Raw genomic sequence first — 18,435 nt, forward strand, 5'->3', positions numbered from 1 at the left:
AGGCGGGATTGTTGGTTGTGCAGGGAGGTTGGTTGTAGTTTGTTAATAATCATGCTCAAAGATGAAACAAGAAGAAAAATGAAGATTCAGGGATCCCTCTCTCTCTCTCATCCCCCCTACTGTTTTTTCTCCCCTATTTAATGATAGGGGGTGAAACAGTGGGTAGAGGAGATCAAGGGTGGGGATAAAGAAGAACCACAAAGGAGCAAAAGCCAACTACAGCCATTAGTGATGGTAGCTGGTAGCTGGCAGCAGCAGAGAAAGCAAAACCAAAAACCAATAAACATAGGTCACAAAAGGCTCATACACCCAAAGTCAGAAACAAACGTGGTGGTCATCATCCTTCATACAGTCAACTGAGCCTGACCCATTTAAATCTCAGTTCTGATGCTTGCCCCAAGACTTACAGACAAACTGGAAAACACAGACACATAAAACAGACAGACAAAACTTTCCAAACAACCAGGTAGACACAGGCAACATCTTGTTTTTGCCCTGGGTAGGAGTGAAAGAGTTTTGTAGTTGGATGATAAGAGGAGGATTATCTTTGGTTAGAGCGTTTTTTTGCTTTTTGCTTTGTTTTGGTTTTTTTTTTTTTTTTTTTTTTTTTTTACCCTAGGTAGGAAACATCTTTCAAGATAAAATTCTAATCTTCCCAGGAACAGCTGGCTTCTTACACACTTGGATTCCTTCTCTCTCTCTTCTTGCCTGCCCCTTCTTGCAGCCCATGGCCCTTCCTGTGATCCCTTCTGCATTCTTACTACCAAACCCTTTCAGAAGCTTCAACAGGCTCTGCTGTAGACCCTGGTCCTACATCTTCCAAATGTAGCTTGCTTCCTCTTTCTCTGTGTCACAGAAAAGGAGGAAGAAACCTCCAGGGTCTCGGGACACAACCTAGGACTTTCTTGTGCCTGTGTTGCATACTTATTGAAAAACTTAGAGCATACCATCCAAGGGTGGGCCCCCTGCCTGTGTGCTCTGGCCACATCCGAACCTCTTATACTCAGATAAGGAAGGCTAACCTTCCACTCACCCAGTCCTGTGCTCCTGCTCACCATCTATCCCATCTCCTAACGCACAGGGACTCCAGACACAGCTTTCTTCCCAATTTCTCTCTCTTGGTAGAGGATGCTACACTTATTTCTAAACCATGCTCATACGTCAACATTTTTTTTTTTTTTTTTTTTTTTTTGAGACAGGGTTTATCTGTGAAGCCCTGGATGTTCTGGACCTCATTCTATCAACCAGGTTGCCCCAAACTCTGCCTCCTGAGTGCTGGGACTGAAGGTGTACAGCATCACCACCTGACATCTCAACATTTCAAACCAACTCAAGCTGCTTATTTGACTCTCTGAAGATGTGTACAGATCTTTCCTCCACCAGCTCTGTCTCTCCTCACCAACTCACCTCCAGGATGTCCTCTCTCTTACTCCTGGAGCCTGTTTGATGCCTTATCCTCTGTCGATTTCTTCCTATCTAGACCTGTTCAGAGTGGTTCTTACATGTTGGAGTGATGTTTTTTTCTACACCGTGTGAAGGCGCATCTCTGTCCTTCCTGCGGGCACCTTCTGGTTAAAATAAAGAGCCTATGGCCTATATAGCACAGGAAGAATAGTAAAGTGGGACTTCCAGAGAGAGAGAGGAACTGTGGGAAAGAGTCAGCGGGAATAGAGGAAGTTTAGCCAGCCATGTGGCAGAACTTAGATTAGCATGAACAGAATACCTCAGTTATGACCTAGTGGGAAACAGTAAAAAATGTTTAAAATTATGCTTAAAGTGTAAAGAAGAAAAAGAAACTGGTATAGACAATCATATTAAAAATAAATAAATAAAAGTCTCTGAGGAATGTAGGCATACATTTCTTTGGGGGTGAGTTCAATCTTCATCGTCAGGATATTAACAACCAGCCCAAGGCCACAGGAGCAGCAAGAAGTCAGAGGGACCTCACAAGACGTTCTTTGAGTTTCTATATGTAAGGTGAACCAATACATGTGTGCTGTTAGCAAAGAACAGCAAGGCAGAGCAAAACAGACCAATGCTCCAACTCCCACTGTCTGTGGGTCATATTTATACTCCTTTATCCTTTCGTGTATTTGCTATAGCAAAGCATCCTTTCACCTGTGTCTGCTTCAGGAAAACATTCTTTCACATGTCTGCTTTAACAAGACACCCTTGCACCTGTGTGCCTCAGCAAAGCATCATCTGACATGCCTGACTTTTCAAAGAAACCAGATATTTCCACTTCAGGGGAAGAAAAGCATTAAAAAGAAAAATATTTCTGTGTTTAAAAAAGTGGAAATCGAAGACTGGAGAGATGGTTCAGTGGTTAAGAGCACTGACTGCTCTTCCAGAGGTCCTGAGTTCAATTCCCAGCAACCACATGGTGGCTCACAACCATCTAATGCCCTTGTCTGGTGTGTCTGATGACAGCTATAGTGTACTCAAATAAATAAATCTTTTTTAAAAAATGGAAATTAAAATGACACAGGGCATCTGGATCTTGTATAATTTTGTTTCACTTAACAGCACACAAATATATCCTCTTTAAGAGAGATCAGAATGAAACAGACATAAGGAGAGGACTGAAAAATCCCTGATAAGTTACAAACAATAGAACAAAATTTAGACAATCCTTTGAATCTTAAAGAAATTTCAGACAAGCCCAATCCAAACTCTACATCACTATAGACTGTAAAAAGGCAGACGTGTGTCTGTTGAAAACCTAAAATGATGTTTCCAGCTTTGATAAGGCAAGTGGAACCAGATGGACGGGGTCCACTGTGTTATCAAGAATTTGAATGGTGGCCCACAGAGGCAAAGACTTAAAGAGATTTAAGAAATCAGTAACAACCTATGGCTTGCATTCACCATATGTAAAACAGATAGTTAATAACTGGGCCAGGCAAAATCATATCCTTCTAAAGATTTGATGGCAGCCATCGCAGAGCCTGGCCCTCAGCTACAATGGCTAACATGGTGGAAAGATGACCCTTCAATTATGGAGCAATGAAATAGCATGGTATTGTCAAGGATTAGTTAGTAGGTGAAGGTTTATATTCTGAATTAAGAGTACACATTACCCTTAATGATGGTATCTTAGAATAAGGTCATACAATATCTTTAAATAACCATCCCTGAGTTTTCTTTCCTCCACCGCTGGGCACAAACATGACTCTAAGGCCCGATAGATGTTCATACAGGTTTATATATTCAATTTTCAATCCACAAACCCTCTATACAATAAGATTACATCCAATAGACAAAGATACAAACTGCCCTCCCATGTGAGATAAAAGACTTATAAAATCCTTAGCTCATCCTTTCCAAGCTCCATCTTGATTATTCTCTGTCCCCTTCTCCTCCTCCTCCTACTCCTCTGACCCTCTCTCTCCACCTTCCCTTCTCCTGCCCAATTACCAGATCTTGCCTTAATTTTACAAATTAAAACGGGAAGAAGGTTCCGAGGAAGTCGCCTAGGCTGCCCTTCTAGGGGAAGTGAAATTAACATCAAAATACAAATGGCTGCAGGACAATCCACAACATTTTTTGTCCAGTTAAAAGGCTCTTTTCCCTCCACGATAAAATGAGTACCCTATCACCATTCTACCATTCCACAGTTTATAAGACAGCCTTAACACCCAGCCCATCAAGTCGGTCCACTAAATAAAGCACTGTCATCTACAAATCTACACCTGACTTACATCCTGGTTTTAGATTGTATGTCATCTGAAAACCACCCTTTCAGATCTATATTACCTTTCTCAATGTTAAACAGCTGAGTTTGCTATGAGACTACCAGTCTTCAACCAGGTCAGAAACCCCAGAACGACTAATATTACCTGCTATATGAGAAGCACAAAACACAGCTTCCAAAACTGGCCAATTTATAGAGACTGCTGTTCCCCTGGACAGTCCCTTGTCTCTCAAAGCGTTGGAGCATCAGTCTTCAGCCTTCTGGCCCAGGATCATCTGACAGACCTTTGTAATGCAGAATTTTGAAGGACTGATAATTCTGGCTCGGCAAAAATTATCAGTAGACTATTCCACATAATGTGTCCCTTTCTGGAGAGTATTTATCTGTGGATGAATGAGGCAGTTCTCACCTAGTGGCTGTCTCGCCACAACTGGAGCAACTCCACTGATGCTCAGTTTCTTCTTAGGATCTAAGAAGGGGTGCTGTCAGAAGCAGACAGATCTCTAGTCAAATGATCTTTAATTTAAAAAAATGTTCATAAATGTCATATTCTGTGGACTTCTGATGCCCTTGAAGATTATCTATCTACACAAAGCATCTCTGAACTATTAAGCCTTGACATCTTTTGGCCATCTCTAATTAGAATATCCTAAAAACACCCTTTTATTGACTCAGAACCATGAGTTTGTCATCTAGCCCTTAACTAGTATTGTTTAACCAACTAAAAACAGTGTATAAACCTTAAATCTGTATTAAATCAATTTTATAGCATCATAAAGATTAAAACTTTAATTTTGTATCAATTAGAAAGATTCCTACCAGTGAAGATATGACTTTAGCTTAGTTACCAAAAGATTATAGCCGTACAATCAAATCTGGCTAATTCTTCCCAGTAAGATTATGACCATTTTTAAATTCTTTATAAAAACAACCTTACAATAACCACTTTCACTCCCCGAAGTCCAGGAAATTGGGCAACAACCCCTCCATAGCTTCTTCGAGCTGAATATATGGGCGATGAAAATTTAGAGGAGGAGGGAAATGAGGAAGCTGGCCAGGCCTCAAGAAGGAAAGCCACAGTGACAGTTGTCGTCTCTGATGTCTGGAATCAGGCCAGTTCACTTTTAGTATGGAGCTGGGCGCACAGACTCTGTCACTGAGTCCGCAAGCCGTGTTTTCCCCACCGCTCCCTCCCCTGGCAGTTCACTCTGCGCCCTCCCCCTCCCGTCCTGGGTGGAATTATCACCCCTGAGTTTTCTTTCCTCCACCGCCCAGCACAAACGTGACTCTAAGGCTTGATAGATTTTCTTACAGGTTTATATATTCAATTCTCAATCCACAAACCCTCTATACAATAAGATTACACCCAATAGACAAAGATACAGACTGCCCTTTTATATGAGACAAAAGACCTATAAAATCCTTAAAATATTCATAGCAACCTAAGGCCAATTAAGTCTACCTGGATCCAGCTCATCCTTCCCAAGCTCCATCTTGATCCTTTCTTTCTCCCCTTCTCCTCTGACCCTCTCTTTCCACCTCCCTTCCCCTGCCCAATCACCAGCTCTTGCCTTTATTTTACTAATTAAAATGGGAAGAAGGTTCTGAGTAGTGACTAGGCAGCCCTTCTTGGGGAAGTAGAATTAACATCAGAATGCAAACAGCTGCAAGACAATCCACAACAGGGTTCAGATGAATCTCTCACTGACTTTTCATAAAGCTTAACTACAGCTCTGATCAATATCAGATCCAACTGCTAGAGAATTTTCATTGAATCTCCAGTTTTTGAAAATGCTGATGCTGAATGCAGAATGGGTATTAGACCTTTAAGGACCAGATCCAGATGCCTTTATGATGGATTAAAACTACTGTGAATATAGAATCTAATGTTCACGATTCATTTGTGGTTGGACAAACAATTACAGGAGATATAAAAACACAACATGCCATTGCTGTGTGTGTGAAACATCAGGCCATTCTCTAGAGGACTGCAGACACAGTTCCTAAGATAAATTCCTCTCTAACCATAATTCACAGAGATACTTTCCCCCTGAAATGTTAATGTGGAAGAAATGGACATAAAGCTGATGAATGTAGGTCATCCAAAGATATTCACAGTGATTCCTTGATGCTTGAAAACTAAGGGCCCTCTTCTGGTGTATCTGAAAAGGGCTACACCCTACTCACATACATTAGATAAATAAATAAAATCTAAACATGCCAAGAAACCAGATATTTTGGCTACTATCAAGGATAAGAGCCCAAAGTTAAAAACACAATTGGATGGAACTGAGACTGAAGGCTCGGGGAATACAGGAGCAGATGTAAGAGTTTCACAAGCTTCCTGAAATCCAGCTTAGCCACTTCAACTAAACTGCTAGCTCTTTGGAAGATCCGTCCCATCTGTGTCATATGCACTACTGTGCTAGTCCACCTTTCTCCTGAGCTCTTCCAAACCCACAAGGGCTCCTTTGCTCTCGTGCCTAGAATCCTGTCTCACCTGTGTCCCAACAGCTCCTTCTCTGCGGTTCCTGCAAGCCCAGAGAGAATCCCTATGGCTTACCAGGAGCTTCTTCCATGAAGGCCTTTTCCAAGCAGAGAGAGAGAGAGAGAGAGAGAGAGAGAGAGAGAGAGAGAGAGAGAGAGAGAGAGAGAGAGAGAGAGAGAGTTAGGGAAGGAGGAAGAAAGAGAGTGTGTTCTCACAGGTCTAATTGCTGTAAAAGAAGTCTCTAGCCTACACCTTACACCCCTGCACCCTTGACAGGCTGAACCATGACCCTGTCATGGTAGAGTGACACCAAGCCAAGACAGTGGGGGCCGAACCATTTCACCTTTACGGGGGGGGGGGGAGCATTCCAAGTCCATCTGACTGAGTTTGACTCCATTCATAGCAAAAGACCATGCAATTTGCCTTAAAACAGACAGGGACTTGCTAGTCTTTCAGATTCTTATCTATGGAGGCTTTTATAGACACCCAAAAGTGCGTTTCTACAGGGCATACCTAACAACATCTGACATCTACTTAAGCTTTTATATTTTGCTAACAATTAGGTTTTCTGTGTACAATAATTGAATATCCTGTAACAAGGAAACCTATACTCAGTGGTTCAACCACACTACTCTCATGGTGGGGGTTTTGAGACTGCTCACCAACAGTTTGCCAAAAGGAAATACTTGTTGCTATCAAGTATTTGGTTTGGTTGTCAACTTCTTTGGTTTGGTTTTCAAAACAAGGTTCCTCTGTGTAACAGTCTGTCTGTCTTAGAACTCCTTTTGTAGACTAGGTTGGCCTTGAACTCACAGAGTTGCCCAAACTGACCTTTAAGACACCTATCTCCTCTGCTTGCTTTTTTTATGATCAAACTAGAGATTATTATCTACCACATTAGCCGGACGGGGCCAGAAGATTAGAACAGACTGCCAGAGTTAGTTTGGGGCTAAACAGAGCCATTCAGGAGAGAGGCCAAGAGTGAGAAACCAGGTCAAATTGGTCAGTTTGGAGAGTGGTTTGAGTCAGAATAGCTTAGTTGAACCAGCCAATCAAACAAGAAAGGACGAGCTTATTCAGCAGTAAGTCTCAGAGAATGAATTAGGCCTAGATAAGATTGTACAGAGGCTAGAAGCTTCCAGGACTGAAACTAAGTTAGCCAACTTAAGCAATAAGTCTCTGAGACAACAATTACATTAGGTGAATAGAAGTTACTCTAAGAAATCCAAATCCGCTCTTTCCAAGCATGCATGGTTTCTCTGGCTGGTTTCCCTGGTTTCTATCCTCTTTCCTAGAGGAGTCCTCCACATCCACTGAGCTTGGCTGACAATTGATCAGTCAGAATCCTTCCTAAGTCCCTGGGACAGGCAACCAATGGCCTTTCCAAAAGCCGGTAGGCCAATGAAGGAAGCTGAGCCACTCAACTAGACTGAGAAGAGACAGAGCCCTGGCTAGACTCAGAGACTCTGGTTCTCCCTTTCCTTGACTTTCAGAAAGTAAGTTTCCCACCAAAGTCATACCTCACATCTCAGCCTACAAGTCGGCCTGCGTTGGGGAACGATCTGCACACTAGGCCAAATTTAGAAGAACAGAGAAGTTACTGACATGGTTCAAGCACAGGGTAAGGATGAGGGTGTGAATGAGTGGGACTCAGGTGGCTTCCAGATAGCAAGGTTTTTGCCCACCTCTGGTCTTAAACTTTGCTCTACCCTAGAGACCAGGAGACCTGCTGCGTGCTGACTGGGCCAGGGAGTTGTGTTCTGGGAAGGAACCTAGTTCCCGTTTTCTGGGCTGAGCTGTGTTTTTCCTTCCGTCCTAAGGGTTGGTTATCAGCCCAAAGGGAGTGGTCTGCTGTCCTTGTCGAGGTGTCTGCTCTGTCCTACCTTGCACGCCACTGCAACCGCTGAGGAGGAGGAGGTCCCGGTGCCAGCAGAAGCAGGACAGAGCTCAGGTACGCGTCTCCAGCCCCAGCCTGTAGCATTCAATCCCCTCTTGGACCTGCAGGGTTTGGATCTGAGTTTGGTGTCTGCTTAGCAGTTCTACCCAGCTTGAGTCCAAGCGTGAGGCTAATGAGGCGGGAAGTGGTGAGCTGAGTAGGGAACCCCAGAGGGCGAGAGAGAGAGAGAGAGAGAGAGAGAGAGAGAGAGAGAGAGAGAGAGAGAGAGAGAGAGAGAGAGAGAGAGAGAGAGAGAGAGAGAGAGAGAGAGAGAGAGAGAGAGAGAGAGAGAGAGAGAGAGAGAGAACAGAGCCCTAACCTCCGGGATTCCAGACCTGGGAACTCTCTCTGATTTCGGGTCCACCACACTCTCTGTGGCTCGTAGCATTATCACCTCTTCCCCCGACTCTTTGACGGCGAAGAACCACCAAGCAAAACGTCTTTGAGCCGAAGATTGCTAAAGCACCCTCTGCCTGTGTCACTAAGCTCAGACCCCACCTCTCCTAGATGGCCAGAAATAGCTTTAGGAACTTAAGAGTTTGCCTCCATCAGCTGAAGTCACTGGGGATTCTGTCCCAGTCTGTTCCTATATGGTTCTTTATCACTTTGTTAATGAATGGACAGAGCCTAGGCATAAACCACTGCCGAGGATGGGAGTGGGGGGAAGGGGGGTTGGGGGCGGGGCATTCTAGCTGCTACGGAGCTTGAGGTCAGCTGAAGGAGGAAAATACTTGGTGCATTTCTTCGCAGACTTTTCTGAGACCTCAAGTGAGGTAGGCTCAGAGCCTGACAGACCTAAGGCGTCTAGGCGTCTCTGAACGTGCCCAGCTTCTGTTCAGCACCCAGTGATGACCCGCCAAAGACTGGCCCTGAGCCTGGTGTTCTTCCTGCTCATTGGCACAGGTCTCTGCTTCCTGTGGTGAGTTGCTTTTTGGAGTCTCTTCCATGCCCTTCTCAGCACTTCTCCTGCTTCTTAAATGTGATACAAAAAAAAGCAGTTACTCGGGACCGATCAACCCCTTGAGGCTCAGGCTCCTCCAGCCTCAGGCAGGATAATTAGTTTTGGCTTTTGTATTTGGCTTTTCCCAGCCTATAATTTGCCATGTTTTTGCCTAGACTGTCCTTGAAACCATGTTGATAAGGAACCCTGTTCATGTTCCTAAAGTCACCCCATTGGACTTGTAGGAAGCTGTTGGCTCTGTGTATTTCCTTACTGTTTGTGGAACATGGCTTCAAGGACTTTGCCATATATCGTGAGTGAATAGACACACCCTGAGCTAGATATGGATGCTGTACTAGGCTTCAGTCAACAGGGCTTCTTCCCAAATGAAGATCTTCGATCCTGATGAAGTACACCAAGTGATGTCAACCTCTAAGGCAGTGTAGCATTTAACAGCTGTGTTTTCTCTCTAGGGAACATGTCAAGGACTGGCTGCTGGTCTCCTACAAGCCATATTACCTCCCCTGCCCAGAGGTCTTGTAAGTACTGGATTAGGGGATTTTGGGGCAGTGTGGAGAGACAGGAAACATTTTAGGATGATGTCTCAGGGCACCTGTAGCCTCAACTAATGGCTCTGAGCAGTGCTGCTTACAGCTGCTACAGTAGACTGTGATGAGAACCTGAGATTCCAGTCTTCCAACACCCTGCTGTGCGCAGCATGCTTTGGCTCACTGCACTTTCCCAGTCTCCCTTGCTGCTTGCTGTGGCTGTTAGACGGGAGGATAAATATGCCCCTCCTGGGCTGATGCTTATGAGGAGCCTAGTGTTCGGGTACCTAGAAGGTAGTCAGTAAAGAGCCATGTTAGGAGGAAACTTCTTGCTCCATTTTGTGTGGATGCAGGAAACTGAGTGTCATCAGGCTTAAAAGGCCCAATTGATGAACCTGTTTCATAGCCAAGAGAGAAGATATTTTGTGTTTCATAATAGCTGAAGAAAAATTAAGCATCTGGATTATAGGCTGTTTGGTAACATGGGGGATTGATTGATTGATTGATTGATTGATTGACTGATTTTTTTTTTTTTTTTTTTTTTTTGAGATATGGTTTCTGTGTGTAGCCCTGGATGTCCTGGAACTTTCTCTGTAGACCAGGCTGACCTCGAATTCAGAGATCCACCTGCCCCTGCCTCCCGAGTGCTGGGATTAAAGGTGTGGGCACCAGTACCTGGCATAACACATCTTTTATTAAAAACAGAATATAGTACCATTTTAATCCTTGTCCAGGAGTTTATAACAGGATACCACAGTTCTGGTCCAAGATCAAGGTGCTGTATGTGTTGAATTTGTTGATTGTTTCTTTTTTCTTTCTTTTTCTTTTTTTTTAAAGAAGTATTTGTTTTAGTTATATGAGTACACTATAGCTGTCAGTCACACCAGAAGAGGGCATCACATCCCATTACAGATGGTTGTGAGCCAACATGTGGTTGCTGGGAATTGAACTCAGGACCTTTGGAAGAGCAGTCAGTGCTCTTAACCTCTGATCCCTTGTTGATAGTTTCTTACTGGCAAGTTTCCAAGCTAGCACAGAGCATTGTTTGCTAAGAGAAGGAGATTTGTGTGTATATTTTGAACTCTTTCTTTTTTGTTTTGAAGACAGTTTTGTTTTGCTTTTTTTTTTTTTTTTTTAAAGAGTTTATTTAGGGTATGGGAAGGGGAGTTGAGAAGGGAGGGGAGAGAGAGAGGGAGCTGCTTTTTTTTTTTGTTTGTTTGTTTGTTTTTGTTTTGTTCTTTGAGACGGGAACTACCTGTCCTTAGAACTTCTTTCTACGTCAACCAAGCTGATCTTGAATTTATTATTATTTGAATTTATTATTTATTTGTTATTACCTGGAATTAAAGATAGTATGTGCTACCACACCTGGCTATCACGATCATCATCATCATCATCATCATCATCAGTATCATCATTACAAGAGACAGAATTTCTCTGTGTAGTCCCAGGTGCCCTAGAACTCACTCTGTAGACCTAGCTGGCCTTGAACTCACAGAGATCCATCTGCCTTTGCCTCCAGAGTACTAGGACTAAGGGCATATGGCACCACCACCTGGCTATTATTATTTTTTAATGTGTTTAAGTGTCTACCTGTCTATGAACCATGGTGCCCCCAAAGGCCAGAAGAGGGTGTCAGATCCTCTGGAACTGGAGTTGTAAGTGATTGTGAGCCACCATGTAGGTATTGGGAATTAAACACGATTCCTCTGAAGAGCAGCCAGTTCTAACCACTGAGCAATCTCTCCAGTTCCTATACAGAATCTTATGTAGCTCAGGCTATCTGTCTATCTGTCTGTCTTAGTCACTGTTCTGTTGCTATAAAGAGACACCATGACCAAGGCAACTCTTATAAAAAAAGAAAGCATTTAATTGGGGGCCTACTTGCAGCTTCAGAAGGTAGTCCATTATCATCATGATTGGCAGCACACAAGTAGATATGCTGAGAGCTTCATCATGATCTACAGGCAGCACCGAGAGAAACTGGAGCTGGTATGGGACTTTGAAACTTCCAACGGGGCCACAACTCTATGACCCAATGGGGACCATGTATTTTTTTAAGATCTATTTATTTATTGTGTATAGAATTCTGCCTGCATGTACACTTGCACACCAGAAGAGGGCATCAGATCCCATTACAGTTGGTTGGGAGCCACCATGTGGTTGCTGGGAATTGAACTCAGGACCTTTGGAAGAGCGGCCAGTGCTCTTAACCTCTGAGCCATCTCTTCAACCTGATGGGGACCATTCTTATTCAAACCACTACACTGTCCTGCTTAGATTTCTATTCCTATAATAAGATGTCATGATGAAAAGCAGTGTGAAAAGATCTTGTTTCTTGGCTTATATGTGTCCATCACAGCCTATCAGGAAAGGAAAGTCAGACAGGAAGCTAGATGCAGAGGCCATGGAGGAGTGCTGCTCACTGGCTTTCTCCTCATTGCTTGCTCAGCCTGCTTTCTTATACCACTCAGGGCCATCTGCCCAGTGGTGACACCGTCCATACTGGGCTGGGCCCTCCCATATCAACTATTAAACAGGAAAATGCGTCCCCATACAGTTGCCTATAGACCAATCTGATCAAGGCATTTTCTCAGTGAGGTTCCCTGCTCCAAGACAACCTAGCTTGTGTCAAGTTGACTGAAAAACTGACCAGCCCACTGGCCCTGAACTTTCTCCACACTTGTGGTCTTTGCGCTCCTAATTTTCTTGCCTTCACTGAGTGCCGAGATCACCAGGCCCATCTTTATTTTCATTTCATTGCCTTCAAAAGCTCAGAAATAGGTAGTTCTCTGTAGGTTTATATGTTTCAAAACCTACTTTAATAATGGTTCTTAAACGCTTTACCCTACCTTCTAGCCCATCACTCACCACAGGTAGTGGAAAGAAAAGGTTAATAGGGCAAAGGAGAAGGATATGGACCTGTTTAGAAGTAGTTCTTTGGGACGATTCCAGTCTTTGTTGTCAGAATAGCAGCAGTTCAGTTTGCACAAATCAGCAGTGGTATCGCCACTCACAAACACCATACAGGAACTAGCAACAGCTCCATCTAGAAGAAACTGTAGGCCCTGCCAATTAGCCTGAGTCCTCGGAAGCAGCAAGAAGCCTCTGGAATATCACCGGAGGTTCTTTGGTGTGTTTATTACTGCAAAGTCAGTGAGGAAGACAAGCAAACCTATGCCACAGAGCATCATCCACTGTCTGCTGGGTTATGCTTAGACCCTTTCCAAACATCACGTGCCCAGCCAAACACCACATGCCCCTTTTCTAGACAGCCTCCTGAAAAGCACACATGTCTGTTCTCAGCCAAACATCCTCCCTCATGTCTGCTTCAGCAAAAACATCCTCTCATAAGACAGCTTCCAGAAAAACATAACACGACACAACCAAGTCTCCAAACACACCAGAAAATTCTACTTCAGTTCTCCTTTTGGCAAGTGTGTGACAGGCCAACCCCTTGGCCTCCTGTGTGATAGACAGGCTTTTCCCCCTAAGCTATATTCTCAGCTCCAGCTTCTTCTGTACTCTTGTGTATCATTCCCCAATGTAGCTAAAGCATGTGTAGACTCGTAGGAGAAAAGAAATTACTGTCAGGATACACAGGATGCCGGATCCTCTACTTGACTTTGACTGCCTCCTCGGAACCCCTTTATTTTCTGAGCAGAGACATAGGAGACAGAGTTTGGAGAATGGCAATTAATTGAAGCGTAGAGATGGGGTTGGGATTTAGCTCAGTGGTAGAGCGCTTGCCTAGCAAGCACAAAGCCCTGGGTTCGGTCCTCAACTCCAGAAAGAAAAGAAAAAAGAAAAAAGACAAATTAACAAAAAGACTAAAGAGTAGAGACAAATCATGAAGGGAAAGATACTCAGCAGTCAGTATTGTTGAATACCTTTCTGGAAGAAGCACTCTGACACCAAAGAGAGTGGACGGGAGATGTCTCCCAAAAGGGACCCAGTTTGTATTCACATTTTATACTCTAAAACCACAAGGCAGGCTGGAGAGATATCTCAGCGGTTAAGAGCACTGACTGCTCTTCCAAGGTCCTGAGTTCAAATCCCAGCAACCACATGGTGGCTCACAATCATCTGTAATGGGATCTGATGCCCTCTTCTGGTGTGTCTAAAGACAGCTACAGTGTACTCATATAAATAAAATGAACCATAAAAGAACAACAACAAAAACCCTACAAGGCAAGGCAGGCAAGCAAGCAAGATTTTACAGAAGCTAATGTCATAGTCTGCAGGTGGTCAAGGGCAAGGGCCCATTGGTTTGGTTATTTCTCCAGCTCATCCTGTCGCTTTTTAGGTAGCAGGTGAGGTCATGTTTGGCAAATAGGCAACTCAAGCACTGCTTTAAGTAAATCACTAGATAAATGAATCAATGATCAATATCAAAGTATTTAATAATTAGGCCCGGGCTGTTCTAGAACTCTCTGTGTAGACCAGGCTGGCCCTGAAATCATAGAGATGCCTCTGCATCCAGAGTGCTGAGATTAAAGTTGTGTGCCGCCATAACTCTGTGAAGAAAACATTCTTGATACAGGTAATAGTGATGGTTGCTCTACCGCGCCAGTGAGCTTTGCACTTCAACATAATTGAAATAGGGCCATCAAGAGAGCCCAGTCAGTGAAGTTCTTTCCTTGCAAGCTTGATCCCCAAAAGCCATGAAAACCATGGGTATGGTGATGTGGATTCCCTTACTGTTCCCATGCCGAGGAGGTGAAGACAGGTAGACCTCTGGGGCTTGCTGCTAGCCGACTAACCTACGAGGAAGGTTCCAAAGCAGTGAGAGATTTTTCTTTTCTCAAAGAAAAGGTGAGGCAACCTTCCCTTGACCACACACGCATCCTCTCTGGTGTGTCTTACAACCCCCCTCCACCCCCATCCGCATGCCTCTCTTTGCCTAAGCCCTCATGTTTAAGCTTACAGTAAATTGTCCTTCAAAAGTCTCTCTCTCTCTCTCTTTGCCACCAGCAACAAGAAGCTGCCCTTCAGGCGGGAGAAAACGTTGCAGCCCGTGACACAGTAAGTAGACCCTTTCTCCCTGGAATCTGGCCCCATGAGTGAGAACTGCCTTCCTCACACTGGCTCCTCTTGATTGCAGGTTACAGTACCCTCAGCCTAAGCTGCTGGAACAAGGGTAGGTATCAGGGAGTGGTCTGGGAGTGGCAGGGAGGGGGACCAAAGAGATCCATATGGTTGAGGTTGGTGGAGGGACCAAGAGCAAAGGGAACCTGGGCCCCAAAGGGTCAGGGAGCCAAGCTCCATTGGCTGTGTGGCTTTAAACAGTTGGCCATCTGCTCTGAGCTTTTCCTCTTGAGATCATATATTACCTACTTTGTAGAAGGCTGGAACAGTAAACAGCGGTAGTGTGGGACTTGCTTTACTTAGATAGTGGATGCCACATATGGTATGGGCATTCCTTATGGGCATTCCCTGGTCTGCAGTAGGAGTGCTAGGACGCTCCAGAGCGGTGGTTCTCAACTGTCCCAATGCTGTGACCCTTTCATGTAGTCCCTCATGTCAAGGTGACCCCCTACCATAAACTGTTTTATTGCTCCTTCATAACTATAAATTGGCTACTGATCTGATTCGTAAGTGTAAATATTTGATATGCGACTTACGTGGGGGTCATGACCCACAGGTTGAAAACCACTAGACACTCTGTGCATTCATCCCAACGCCCAGGCTTCCCAGCCCTACCCAGAGATAGCTGTTATTATCTCTACTTTCACATGGGGAAACCTGAGGCCTAGCAAACAGGGCCAAGATGCTGCCCAGCCTTCTGAACAGAGAGGCTTCCATGGTCTGAGTCTCCCCGTACCAGACCCACAGAGCTGCTGACACTTACCCCCTGGTTGGCACCCATCATCTCCGAGGGAACCTTCAACCCAGAGCTTCTGAAGAATATGTTCCAGCCATTGAACCTGACCATTGGAGTCACTGTGTTTGCGGTGGGGAAGTGAGTAACGGATAAGGCAGGGGCGGGATTAGTCTCCTTGAGCCACAGGGGTTTGTGGTCTAGGGAGAGACCGGCCTGGCCAAGTGCTGTGGAGTGATGTGAGAGAGCTTTTAAGGCCTCACCTGCCATGGAAAGGGAGACTCAAGAGGCCTAGGGGAGGATCAGCAAGGTGTGGAGAGAGACTTTGTCCTCCCCACCTCTCCTCATCCCTACATGGCCTTTCCTTTAAGTCCATCTGGGACTGTGTTTGGACTCTAGGACCTATAGTACTGGCCAGATGAGAAATGGACCACACAGGTCAGGTGAGCCTGGTCTTAGGGATGGATCTATGTCTTCCACTCTGTGTGTCTTCACTGTCTAGCGTTCATCTTCCCTTGATTCTTCCCCCTGGTAGCTTCTCAACTACACTCATCCCCCTGATGCTCAGTACGTGTAAGTATAAAAAAGTCAACTTTCGGAGCAGAGCATCAGCACTCTGATAGAGACTGTGGATCCCATTAGTAAATGCTCAGTCAGAACACGGTGACTCAGTAGGTAAGGTGCTTGCCTCTGAGCCTAGTGATCTCAATTCGATCCCCAGGGTAGAAGGAGAGAAATAACTCCTGACAGCTATCCTCTGCATGCTCACATACACATACATAAATAAATGTTTTTTTTTTAATTAAGGAAGCATATTAGACACTGGGGAAAACAGCCCAGTTGGTAAAATGCTTTCATGCAAACATGAAGACCTGTGTTCCATCCTCAGCACCCATGTTAAAAAACAAAACAAAACAAAAAAAAAAAACGCATAACAGCACATGGCTGTAGTCCTAGCACCAGGGATGCAATGATAGGAATAGCACCCTTGCCACCCAGCCAGCTTTGCCAGATTGTTGAGGTCCGGACTCATTAAGACTCTATCTCAAAAAATAAGGTGGCAGGTGGAGGTGGTGAAATCCTTTAATTCCAGCACTCAGGAGTCTGAGGCCAGTCTGGTCTACAGAGCTAGTTCCAGGACAGCCAGGGCTACACAGAGAAAAACCCTGTCTCAAAAACAAAACAAAACAAAAACAACCAAACCAACCAACCGAACAAACAAACAAACAAAAAAATCCCAGAGCAAGCAGCAAGGACGATGCCCAGATGCCCAGTATCAACCTCCGGGACATGTGTGCACACAGCCACAGGTTATTAAAGATCAGTCTCAAATGGTTGTCACACACTGAGTATCCCTGATATCCCTCATTGGAAACACTTGGTCCAGAGTGTCTCGTGGTAGAGGTTTTAGAATTTGTAGATTTTAACAATTATACATCTTAGTCCAAAACTCTGAAGCAGGGCTTTCAGATGAGGATGTCCAACTTTGATAAAGACTGTGGGAATTTGACAGATAAGGACCCCAAGGTTAGACCTCAGTGACTTCCTGAGTGCTTAACTGGTGTGTAGACTTCAGCGCACACTGGGGACCGGGGCAGTGGTAGACCGCAGTGGTTAACAGAGCTGTCATCCCCAGGTACACCTGCTTCATTCAGTCCTTCCTGGAGTCAGCGGAAGAGTTCTTTATGCGTGGGTACCAAGTACATTATTACCTCTTTACCCATGATCCTGGAGCCGTTCCCAGAGTTCCTCTGGGCCCTGGTCGGCTCCTCAGCATCATCCCCATCCAGGGTTACTCCCGTTGGGAGGAGATCTCTATGCGCCGAATGGAGACCATCAACAAACACATTGCCAAGAGGGCCCACAAAGAAGTGGATTACCTCTTCTGTGTTGATGTGGATATGGTCTTCCATAACCCGTGGGGCCCTGAGACCTTGGGGGATCTAGTGGCTGCCATTCACCCAGGGTATTTTGCTGAGCCTCGCCAGCAATTCCCTTATGAACGTAGGCAAGTTTCCTCTGCCTTTGTGGCAGACAATGAGGGGGACTTCTATTATGGTGGGGCAGTCTTTGGGGGACGAGTGGCCAGGGTGTATGAGTTTACCCGGGCCTGCCACATGGCCATCCTGGCGGACAAAGCCAACAGCATTATGGCAGTCTGGCTGGAGGAGAGCCACCTGAACCGCCACTTCATCTGGCACAAACCATCTAAGGTGCTGTCCCCAGAGTACCTCTGGGATGACAGGAAGCCTCAGCCTCCAAGACTGAAGATGATCCGATTCTCCTCAGTGGAAAAGGATACCAATTGGCTGAGGAGCTGGCAACCAAGCTAAGACCCCTCCCCCAGAGCCTTGTCAAATCCCACCCCATGCCAAGCCCAATTTACCCCTTGTATACCTCAGTATACCGGGGGAGTTCGACCAGTAAATGGATTTAAAGACGGTGTAAACTATGGGGCGTTGTGTACCCACAGTGATTCAGCACATGATTGGTTGGACAAGAGGGAGGCGGCAGAAAAGACAGGACCTGTCAGGCCTCCCCACGTCTACCTAAGCGATGGATATGCCTTCTCGAGGCAGGCTGGGAAATCCAGCTCTGTTCAAAGTACCTGGGGGCTGTTGCCCTTGCTTGTTAGTTAAATACTGATTTTTAAGGTTTGTTTCAATCTGCAATGGTGGGAATCAAACCCAGGGACATGCACATTGAAGGACAATGCTCTGCCCTGGAGCCATCCTCAGCCCTGCTTGCTGTCTTGAAGCTGCACCCCAAGCACAATGCTGTTCTCCCAGTCGCTCAGGAATTCCTGAGCTAGCTCTGAAGCAGACCAGGCTTAGCCTTCCTCTGTTCACCTGCACCCCGTGGTAAGCCACACTGTCAGGGACTAGATGTCTACTTTGTTACATGGTTTGAGGTAGCTTTCAATAAAGATGGTATATACTAGCTCCTGGCTGGGATTTTACCTGTACAGTGAACTGTTTTGCCAGTCTGGGGAATATAAGCAAACTGGA

General features: G+C 45.1%; 1 protein-coding gene across 1 annotated transcript; it reads left to right on the plus strand.

Annotated features, from left to right (window-relative positions):
- Positions 1-8,966: 8,966 nt before the first annotated feature.
- GBGT1 (globoside alpha-1,3-N-acetylgalactosaminyltransferase 1 (FORS blood group)) lies at positions 8,967-17,760 on the plus strand (the record flags this gene model as incomplete). Its single annotated transcript, XM_080927375.1, has 6 exons — positions 8,967-9,037; positions 9,532-9,597; positions 14,581-14,631; positions 14,711-14,746; positions 15,434-15,568; positions 17,064-17,760. The coding sequence occupies 6 exons, from the start codon at positions 8,967-8,969 to the stop codon at positions 17,758-17,760; spliced, it is 1,056 nt and encodes a 351-aa protein (XP_080783501.1).
- Between the last annotated feature and the right edge of the window lie 675 nt (positions 17,761-18,435).

The sequence above is a fragment of the Micromys minutus genome (assembly GCF_963924665.1).
Source record: "Micromys minutus genome assembly, chromosome: 13".
Taxonomy (NCBI): Eukaryota; Metazoa; Chordata; class Mammalia; order Rodentia; family Muridae; genus Micromys; species Micromys minutus.